Source organism: Lytechinus pictus, chromosome 12, assembly GCF_037042905.1.
Source record: "Lytechinus pictus isolate F3 Inbred chromosome 12, Lp3.0, whole genome shotgun sequence".
NCBI lineage: Eukaryota > Metazoa > Echinodermata > Echinoidea > Temnopleuroida > Toxopneustidae > Lytechinus > Lytechinus pictus.
In genome coordinates this window covers 9,246,849-9,258,151 of record NC_087256.1, presented here as the reverse complement: position 1 = coordinate 9,258,151, position 11,303 = coordinate 9,246,849, and the positions used below count along the sequence as shown (strand labels likewise).

At 38.7% G+C, this 11,303-nt stretch overlaps 1 protein-coding gene across 1 annotated transcript; it reads right to left on the bottom strand.

Annotated features, from left to right (window-relative positions):
* Positions 1–496: 496 nt before the first annotated feature.
* On the bottom strand, positions 497–10,123 carry LOC135156173 (alpha-protein kinase 1-like). The gene is made up of 2 exons (XM_064107789.1): positions 8,500–10,123; positions 497–4,102 (listed from the first exon to the last, which is right to left on the bottom strand). The coding sequence occupies exons 1-2, from the start codon at positions 9,787–9,789 to the stop codon at positions 3,863–3,865; spliced, it is 1,530 nt and encodes a 509-aa protein (XP_063963859.1). The 5' UTR covers positions 9,790–10,123; the 3' UTR covers positions 497–3,862.
* Between the last annotated feature and the right edge of the window lie 1,180 nt (positions 10,124–11,303).

Here is an 11,303-nt window from a genome sequence, read left to right as displayed (position 1 = left end):
ATCAGTCTATCATTACCGAACCAATGTTCGGCAAATTTCTGCCGAACCTTGCCGAACCGAACCGAACCCGAACATGGCGCCTGACTTGCAGCACTAGATTAAACTTGAGATTCAGGAAACCTCACTTTGATTTAATAGTCTGAACATTTTATTTTCTAGGGCTCAATTTCAAACTTATTATCTGGAGCTACTTTCCAACTTTCAGGGGCTCCTCCATTTGGAGGGTTTTTCTTCAAGGGCTGCTCTTCATCAGTTCATAATGATTTTTTTTAGGTTTTAACTACATGTATATCAATTATGTTACATTAAAATGTATCTTTAACTGTACATATCACACCTCCTTCCAACTGGTACATAGCTTTGTTAAAGGTCAAAGGGTCAATCACATGATCCAATATAACATAAAATGCAGAGGCCATGCAATTTTTGTTGATTCTCTGGGATTTTTGTTGTTTGAAAGGGGGGATAACTAGTGCCCTCTCTACTTTTTTTTTTTCAAAAAAGGACTTTATAAAGAATTGAATTTTGCAATGTGAGTGTCCAGTCCATGGACTACTGGTCTGAGCATAGGCCCTTGGCCTTTGGGCCCATTGATGTATGCGTGCAATAGTTGTGAAGTTGAATTAAGTCACCAAACTGCTAGTTACTGGACAAAAAATCCCAGTTTGACTCCGGCTTGTAATATTTCAGTCAGGGCCCACATTAACCAAAGGCAATGAATACAGTAAGTGGTTTCAGACCGCCTCAAAGTTTGTCAGTTCCAGGTATTTTGGCAGTGAGAAAGGAATTTACACGTAATACATGTATCTCCAAAAGAAAATACCCGCTAAATAGTAGGTACTTGTCAAATTTACGAAAACTTTCTCAGGGATTTTTCCAAGGTCGCAGGTATTTCAGCAGCATGAAAGCAAATTACAGGAACTTTCTTAGCCCAGCATGTACTGGGCGTGGGCACTGTTGGTTGCTGCTGAGCTAGCGATTTTGAATATCGCGCCTTGCCTGCTTATCAGACCATACTGTGCATGCTCATAACTTCAAGAACTTTCCCTAAAGGGTATGATTCAGGGCGGTGTGAATGCGTAAATAAATTATCGGTATTTTTTAGCCTGAAAAAGTTTTCGTAATTAAACAGGATTCTTGTGATCAACACGGTTTGAAACAACCTATTGTGATTGCCTTGGGTGTACATCTAAAATTGCCTGTTGCGCAACTATCATGTTGCTTTCCTGAGGACCCAGGGGGGGGGAGGTACTTGACCAAAAAAGTGGTAGGTATGTGCCGCAGGCGAGACAAAAAACGGAGCGGGCTTATTGTAAAAAGGAGGGTCCTCGGAACGGGCTTCGGAACTAAAAATGTTTGTGAAAACGGGTCGCCTGCGTCAGTCCTTCATGTTTATAATTTTGTGGAGCTCAATAAATCGCTCTCCTTATTTTTTTGAGGAGCTCAATTGAGCTCCTCAGAATCGCTCTCCTTGAGGAGCTCAAATCAATTCAATACAATACATGTATGATAAATTGTAGATTTTTATTAACATCGTATATATGCAATAGCTGTGTAGCTATTAATTAATCTGTGGTGAAACTAGGCCTGGGTCAATACGTTTACAAAATATCGCGCTCCTGCTAAAAAAAAAATAAAAAAATAAAAAAAATTGCTAAAATTTCACATTTTACATCTTTAAATCCATGAAATGGCCATCTATTTTCCATAATTCCTTGAAATTATTTTGATATAGTTGAAAACTATCAGAAAAATGAAGAATATTCACTTCTTTCCCAACTCTGATTTGAACTTACACTCGGTAAATAATGTAGTCCCACATGTAGACTTCCATGGTGATCGCGCTCCTCAAAAATGAAGGTCTGCTGCGTGTGAGTGCATATGCATCCCTATTGAACGGGCATACGTGCATGCAGCTAGCCCGGTGGTACGGGCACCGGGTGCGCTTGAGCATAGGCGATGGACGGACATCTCTCTGCGGCCGCTTTTCACCAAAATTGCAGCTCAATGTAGTGGATCAATGCAGCCGGAACGGCGTAACAAAAAATATGAGAAGCTTTGGAACAGATTTATTTTTTCTCGATAAGAAGAAAATGCTATGCTTTGGAGTGGCTTTCTCTGTTCTTTTTCTCAATAAGATAAAAATGCTATGCCTTGGAACAGAATTTTGAGTGTAAAAATGGGGGTCCCCTCCGCGGCACATACCTAGGGACAGTGATTTTCCGTTTCAAAAAATTGCCTTTTCCGTTTCAGAAAATCTCAAATTCCGTTTCAGCATGTCAGAAACAGAAAATTCTGTTTCTCCATAGACTTTTTGTGTACATAAAAAAAGGGGAATTCCGTTTACCCATTGAATAGCAATATCACACTCGCGCTAGTCAAAATTTGTATCTGCCACTGTACCAGCAACGCAATAGAATCCATTCTAATCGGATCTATGCGGGTACACAAAATATTTTGACAAACGTATTTAACATAACTACATCCTCAGGCTCACCTTCCGAATTAATAGCATTATTTTACGGTTTTATCAATTTTTATCAATAATTTGGGGTTTTTTTGGACATCGTTTCCAGCAGTCAACGAGTTTCGCCTATCTGCCATTTTGGATTTCAAGACCCCGATATCATGCTGTTACATCTTTGAACATAGAGGGCAGCAACACACGACCGTGTTGTTGAAATCAAGCGTGTGCATGTGAATGTTTTCGATAAGCCCAATACAACCCCGCCCGGGCTGGTGCCGGGTACGGGCGGCGAGTGAGATGAAGTCGAGTGCAGTCACGATGTGTGAATTGTCATGATTGTAGCGAAGTGAGATCGTGTTTTCTGGGGTTTTGTGGCCATTTAATATTCATATTTGTTAAGATTTTGAGTAATTTCTATTGCTGTTCTGTGTATTTTTGAGGAAAAATATGTTTTCTGTGATTTTCCATTTGAAATGCAACTTTCCGTTTCAAAATGCCTTTTCCGTGATTTCCGTCAGTTTTCCGTGATCGCGGAAAATCACTGTCCCTACATACCCACCACGCATTATATACTGAGTGCCCCTTCCCCCCCCCCCCCCACCCCCGGGCCTGAGGATGTACTACATGGGCTGCTCCTGATGAAATAAATGAAATTTCCCACAATAACGCCTAGATATTCAGGTGTAACATCATTAGATTTGAAATGTTTTGATTGGGATAAGAAATAGCAGGATAATTTGCCAACTCTGGCTGATGGAAATGGGCCCATTGAGCCTGTGTACTGCACGGTTTGTTGCTCCATTTCTATCCCAGGAAAAACCTACCACGGTACCTAAACCCCCCTCATTCCTGTGACTAAATATGAGTAGGCAGAAGCAATCATTAAGGGCACAGGAAAGTGGTAAATTGTCTGGCACGTGCAACTCTCAGACTAACATACAAATGATGAACCCCAATGGTAAGGTGGCGAGGACAAACAAAACATACCAACAGATTCAAATTGTGCATAGAATTTATGTGGTTTTTTAAGTAGTATACAACAATATGGAAATTCGCCATCACCAGTTTGGAGCAGATAAATAACCAACAATTCAGATCAACGATTCCGATTGGGTTACAAAATATTTGTTTCTAATTGTCATCAATTTTTGTCACCCTGGGCACTTCATAGAAATAGTGACCTGTAAATCTAAGTGTGTACATTTACAATGTACACACACTGTACTTTTCCACTTCTCTGTGATTGAGTGAAGACCAATTTGCGATGCATGCTCACATGTTTGGAGTACATGTACACTGTCACTCATACTTCATAGATTTTACAGCATGCTACAGTGTACATGAACATGTAAGTTGATTAACGCTTCAGAAATCAGCTAACATGCATCCACCATTTCAATAGTTATACATGTACAGTCTAAATATCTGTACATGTATAAAGCCGAGATGTAAACAAATGTGCATGACCAAGGAGCAACACCACACGCAACTGGGCAGATACTCACATGTACCACGTGCATTGAATTCCATTGAAGGTTGGTCTGTGCCACGCATGATGTCAAATAGCTGATGTTCCAGGGAGGCCAGTTTCAGATGGTCCATGCCAGTGTTCTGTGTCTGATGACCAGGGTTATCCTGTACAAAAAAAATAACAGATACCGTATTATATAGATATTATAACAAATACGAAAAAAAAAATCAAAAGACAATCTACACGTACATTCAATGCATTTTAATAATCTTCTTGACAAAGTAAATACAGATACATGTGCAAAAACAGTGAAATTTAAATGATCATGTATCAAATTCATAATACAGTACATGTACTAGGTACTACATGTATACTGTATTAAAGGTGTACGTGTACATTATAATCTCTTTCATCCTGAATTTTTAAAAGAATACTGATTGGATCAGACATGTATCACAGTGTCAGTATATTTTCTGATAATTTGAAGGAAAAAAATTTACGTACATGTTACTTTTAATTTTGGGGGTCTTACTCTTTAGATACTGCTGTCTGCTGTTAATGTACATGTATGATGGAGACACTTCTTGTAGTTGTACCAATATGTACAATTTAGACAGAACATACAGTGTAACTGCATGTTTAACCCTTTGAACCCGAAAAGCCGGAATACCGGCTTAATCATTAAATGCGCATATACCCGAAAAGCCGGAATAATGGCTTCAAGACATGTGATTCGAAAAGCAATGGTTTTAGTTATCAGGTGACCTTTAAAAATGACGTTATTTTAGAGATATTCAGTCGATAACTTCAGTTTATAATTTCGTCAATGATTGGCTTTCATAAGGTTTTAGCATAAAAAAATGACCAAAATATACTACCCTACCAAGGAGGCTCGTGCGATAATACACGCCACGGTTTGGCATATACGGACCATGCGTAAGCTATTGTTGAATTTTACTTCCATCAAAGCAGTAATTTGAGACAAAATTTGAGAATATCATTAGTACAGGAAGCTTAACAACATCAGCCGGGCCGGGTACAAGCAGAGTTAGGTGCCGCTGACATGGCTGATGGCTAGGCTCGAATCATGAGAATAAGAGATTATTTATTCAAATGTCATCTGTTCTTTCATTTTGCCGATAATACCTAAATAATTCAAGAGTTATAGTCATGACAGTCACAATTAATTCAGGGTTCAAAGTAATGGGTTAACTGTATTCATTTCTGATAATTTTCTATAATTTTTTATTAGTTTTTTGTTTAAACATATTTGTTGTTTAAATTCATTTATTTATAATTTTGGGGTGGGGAGTCCCCCGAGTTTGTTCCTCTCCACTGTTGCAATACTCAGGGTGCCCTTACAATTGTCAGATCAATGTCTGCACCTTGGTTCATTTTCATGAGATACATATACATGTAGGTGTGCATGTAGGACTATAGTACAGACCGAAGTGTACTTTTTTGTTTATCATTACCTATAGGGACTTTGCATCTTTGGGGAAGGTATACTGCTTTGTCTTGTTCATTATAAATAGCTCATCCTGCCTTACCCTCAAACCTGATGAAAATTGTAAGCTCCCCAATACAACATGTATTATCCTTCTTTCCCCTTTATATGTCCCCTCATTATGAGGTACATCCTCAACAACTAACTCATGATGCATTCTGTTTAGATGTTAATCACTCCAACTTTACCTATATGACTGTGTTTCCTTTGCTCCCTTTCAATTGCTTGTTGCTACTTTGCCCTCTCATTGCAACTCCCACGTTACTTTCCCAGAAATCGCGCAAGGAAAATTGGATTCAGGGGTTTACAGAGGCATTGCTTCATGTTTCGGAAATAAATCACAAGCCAAACAGGATAGTGATAGGTTTGCTGAATCTGGTTAATCTAGTAATTAGCCATGATGGCCACCAACCAAAAGCATACATGAGCGAACATATATCTACATGTATGTTGCCTAGAAAAATTAGCCTGCAAATTAGAATGATATCAATGTAAGAAATTATAGAAAGTTAAGCAAAATTATCAAGTAAAAAAAAAACATGGGAGGTAAAATCAAACCATATAGAGATGACTACAAAAGAAATGCTGGGAACAAGTTTGACAATTCCATGGGAAGATTTTATTGATGAAAATTAGATTGATTTGTGTAAGATTTTTTATACAAAAACTGAATTTGGAACTATGTAGGCCCAAATGAAAATATGCTTTGTTCAAATCTAACAAAGCAAAGTTTCTTTGTACACATGGGCAACAGAAGATGCTGGGTAGGAATATAACTGAATTTCTAGCTCAGTAGTTGTCCTCAAATGCCAAAATGAAAGCTTGCTTGGAATGTTACATTCTCTGGATGCTTGTCTTGGTATTCGTCTAAGCAAAGAGATGCGTGCCTTGTTGTAGTTGAAAACCCCTGACAAGCAAACAGCACACTGCACAAAAAGAATGCACAAGGAATGCACTGGCAAAGCTTTAGGCCTGGTATTAATTTCTGCATGCACGACCTGGTTAAAAAATTTCAAACTGGGACTTTACTTCAATTTTATAGTGAACTGTCAATAGAGATTTGCATGGTTGATTATAAATGCTGTAAAATGGTAACTATCCATCAAAATAGTACTGGAAGCATATTTCATAGGATTTTTTCATTCATATGGATATATCCATGTAATTATGAACTTCAACTCATTGTGACAACTTTTATTCACTTCTATGCAGAATCCCCCTCCCCCTATAACCCTAAAATATTTTGCTACATGTATCTTTCCTTTGATCCCTTAATACAAGTAACCCATTAGGTGATTAACTATAAGGGCCCATATTATGTGCATTCATGCATTGTATCTCGATCTTTGAAATAAGAAAAAACCCTTGGGAAAATTATCATCTGTTTTTGTTCACATGTGTTGAAACAAAGAAAGAGCTCACCACAGGCCACAGAAACTTGGTAAACAAAAGGGTGTTTTAACAAAACAAAAAAAACCCTGCTGGTATTAAAAAGGAACCCTAAATTGCATAATAACCTGTACAATACACTGTGCAATAGCAATACAAACATATTGTTGCAAGCATTGTTTACCATGCACATTGTTAACTATTATTAGCCTACAATGCATACAATAAACCTATAGTATTTTATGCACGCTGAAGTTCTACATGTACAGGTACATGTATGTACATGTATAGACTGGTTTACGTTGCAGTACATATGCCTATACAATGAAGGCTTTTCTTTAATATTACTATTTATACGGCCTTTGGATTGTAATGCAATTTCAAAATGTCCAGGTACATGTACATGTGTAACTACATACATGTAGGTGCAGATTAAATCACTCTGTGATTTAATCTGCATACATTATAAGGTAGGCTACATGATTGAATGGATGAGAAGATGACCATATGCTTGTATAAATTGTATTGTAGGGCTATACAGTGTATGTAAACTGTATTGTAGGGCTATTTATTGCTAGACAGGAAATGAAACTTATCATCAAATCAGAGATATGGTATGGATGAAAGTGCAGAAAAGGGATTTTTCTATTTCTGTTGCTTGATTGAACTGTTCACCCTTCTCCCCAAGTCTCCACCAGTTTGTAATTTTGTACGACTCAAGTCATGTACACACGGGCCTACACGTACACGTAGGTCAATACAACTGCTAATGCTGCACACTACTGTACTCGCTCAAACTACCCAAAAAATATAATAAAATAGAAAGTTGTGAAATTGTGAAAAAGTATGAATTTTAGTTTCCATGGCACTCCTCAAATTGGCAATGTTGCTTCAAAATGGCAGTTTTAGATGCATATTAAACTCTCAATGAATTGTACACTGTATTTTTTCCATGTCTCTAAAGAGGCTTTTGGTGTTTCCACCATATTTCAATTTGTTATGCAGTTTTTTATATGTATGCAAAAAAATATAGCCTTCTCTCACTTTACATGTTTTTTTTTTCTGTATGTGATATATATGTAATATATATGTATATATTCTTGTTTGTGATTTGATGATTATGTTTGTTTTTAATTGAATATGGAAATAAATGAAATGAATAAAATGAAATATTGCTTTTCTTAAAATTTCTACTCCATTTCTGAAATCAACATAGTGCCAGATGATATCCCCATGTTATTTGAAATTTATTTTTTAAGGAAAAGTGGTGCCTTTTGGGGGGCTTACCTTTAGAATCCAATGTGACATGTCATTCATTGATTATAGATATGATAATGTCTCGTACTCTCGTTGTGTGATGCCTCATTCTAATAGTAATACTACAGATGGTATCCATGTTCTCATAATTGATTATGACATTGGATTCTAAAGGTACTCCCTTTGTTTGTAATACTGGAATATAAATGCAAATAAAGTGCCCAATCATCAGAAACAAATCAATTATCGAAATAAATAACATTAACATTAGCAATCACAATGGAGCTATCAAGAAGGAAATTATCATTGTCAATCCATCAATTAGAACAAAAGAAAAAAGAAATCAAAATGAAAAACAAACATAAAACAAGAATGAGAAAACTGGAAGCAACAAAAACAAAACCTCACCTGGAATGGAAACAGTGTGCTATTCGAGAGATGGTGAGTTCCATTCTGAGTGCCATTCTGGGTTGCCTGAGTAGCATCTCCTCCAACATCTCTACCAAAGTCATAGCTCTGCCTCTGCTGCTGCTGTCCCTGATGGGTGGGGTGAGATCCTGCAGTTGAAGGCAGATGAGGCTGTGAGAAGCTCTTTCCAGGGAGAGAAGTACTGCGATGGAACTTGGGAGGAGAGATGATGGGGTTGCTGGTGGCCTTTATCTTGTTAGGTGATAACCCAAGAGAGTTAGGGCTTGGTGTTGACTGGCTAACAGTTGGGGTTGAAAGTGGTGGCATCGATCGACGATGATGGTTCTGGGCAGCTGACGAAGGTGATCCGACCGTGCCCCATGGGTTAGACTGTTGCTGCTGCAAGCTCTGTTGTGCAGCAGTGTTCCAAGATGTTGGTTGACCAGCATTCCAACTCAAATGCTTGTTTGCCAGGAGGAGGTTTCCAGCTTGTAGCTGTGCCTGCTGAAGCTGGCTTGATGTGGGGAACAGGTTCTGCTGGGGAGTGCTAGGCTGAGGCGGTAGACTGCGTCTATGAGCCGCCTGCTGCATGTTGAGCTGGGCTTGAGGAGAAAGTGTCGGACTGAATAAGGGAGAAGAATTTAGAGGGAAATTCTGAAACTGGTGCATTGCCCCATTCATTGCAGGGATGTTCTGAAAGAAAGTTTCATCTGAATTATTTGCAGTTGACCAAAAACTAGGGGTATTGAATACACTGGAAACTGCAGCTGTGTTACTGCTGATAACACTGTTGGCTGATTCTTGTTGGTGCAACTGGCTCAAACTGACAGGTTGGTGAGGATGAAGACCAAGATGCTGTTGTTGTTGTTGCTGCTGCTGTTGTTGCTGTTGTTGTTGCTGTTGTTGTTGCTGCTGTTGATGATGTTGCCGCTGTTGCTGCTGCTGAAGTTGATGGTGATGCTGCTGCTGTAACAAAGCAGATGTTATTGATGTGTGATCAATTTGCGGGTGTGCTCGACTCTTATCTGGTACAGTTAGAGGACTCGAGTCTCCGGACTTTGTCTTGGAACTTTGTGAATAATCTTCTGAGTTATCTGAACTTTGGTCAGGGTTGGGAGATAGCTGCTGCATAGGCAGTTTTCCTGCACTCTTGTCAAGCAACATGTCATCTTGCATCGTAGGAGAGCCTGGAGAATACAAAGACAGCTTGTCCAGATTCGAATACAATTCCGGTGGTGATAAAGTTCTCGAATACGGAATTTCAATGTCGTATCTGCCTATATCCCCCATCTAATGCAGAAAAAAAGACAGCAGGATAGTCTCACCCTTGTGCCTTTTGGTCTCCTACCGACTGAGATCTTTATAGATGTCGCATTAATGTCGTCTTTCTGGTTCAATCCTCCGCCGTTAAACCCAAATTCCAAAGGCAATACGGGAATCCAGCACATATATGCCGAACGCGCTCGGGGGAGATCCAGCGTCTACCTTACCCTAATGTTCGCTGTAATATGACGAGCTCGATCTAGGTGAAGTTGTTCGCCAGCACCCGGCATCAGGATTTCGCGGACAGGCAGGCAGGAGGTCCAGGCAAACCGCATTCATTCACGTACGGCACTACAGCGTAAATGGCGCACACACAAGACACACACACACGAAATGCCGGTAACGCAATTATTTTCCACACAATACATGATATCTTTTCTAAAAGAAAGCGACTTGACAGAGAGAGAATGATCAAATTTTGTTGCTATTTGGTTCGCGTTTTTTTTTGTTTACTTGTTCCCCAATTTCAGGTGAAGATCGTAAAGTTATAAATACAGAATTCCAAGTCAAGGAATATTGATAACCATATCTGAATGTAGACGACCCCGGAGACGCCCCCCCAAAAAAACAGCAGTAAATTTCCCCGCCATAAGATGATTTTATTCAAAATATTTTTTCTACATCGCCTTATTCCCTTTACAGATCGTTCATGCTACACCAGAATATTTTAGTTCGAAGAAATAAACAGATTGAATTAGGAAGAATGAAAAATGTTTAGTAAAAAAAACACCTGAAATAAAAAAAAAAGGACAAAATCGCATTCACCCATGCACTGAATTTTTTATTTTCAGACGACTATCCAAATTTTTTTTGCGATTCTGACATTTTTCATTGTTTTGTCCTGATCACGTACCCATTAATCCCACCTGCCCCCCCCCCCCCCCCCAAGTTCATGGTGGTCCACTTATTACTCCTCCAATAGGAATTCATAAAAAAATATCCGGCGGCATTTCTTTCAGTCACCATAAAATGAAAGGGTATAAAGCTTAGATGAATAAGGTATAACACGCATGTATTACCCCATTGCATCATACCCCGTAATAATTATATATATATATATATATATATATATATTAAGTGATACTCCCTTTTCTCTTTCTCTCTCAAAAAGTAAAATGTGGTTATATTATGCTCTTCCTATTAAATTAATTTTCATTTGATTTGTGTTTAAACTCAACTAAACTCGTTGTTTTCAGGTCTTTGTTTGACCATGGACAGAGATGGTAGGCCAACGGCTAGACACAGCATGTTCCATTACCACAGATAGTTACGTAATCAGAATTATATGCCTCCCGATCAAAAGAATATTGGCTACAATGGTCGCGTGCCGCTTGTCCTCGAAACAAAGGGACCATACGGGAGGGATGAACTTGTATATTGCAAGTAATTATGTTTAAGCACTATAGCCAGTGGCGTACCTAGGATTTTCCACAGGGGGGGGGGGCAAATTCGTCAGCAAAAAAAATGGAAAAAAAAAAAAA

Bases quoted from the DNA above. Each gene is read 5' to 3' on its own strand.
- LOC135156173 (XM_064107789.1), bottom strand. From the start codon at position 9,789: ATGGGGGATATAGGCAGATACGACATTGAAATTCCGTATTCGAGAACT. The intron at 4,103-8,499 runs GTGAGGTTTTGT...TTTTTTGTACAG, and splicing joins GCACACTGTTTCCATTCCAG to GATAACCCTGGTCATCAGAC.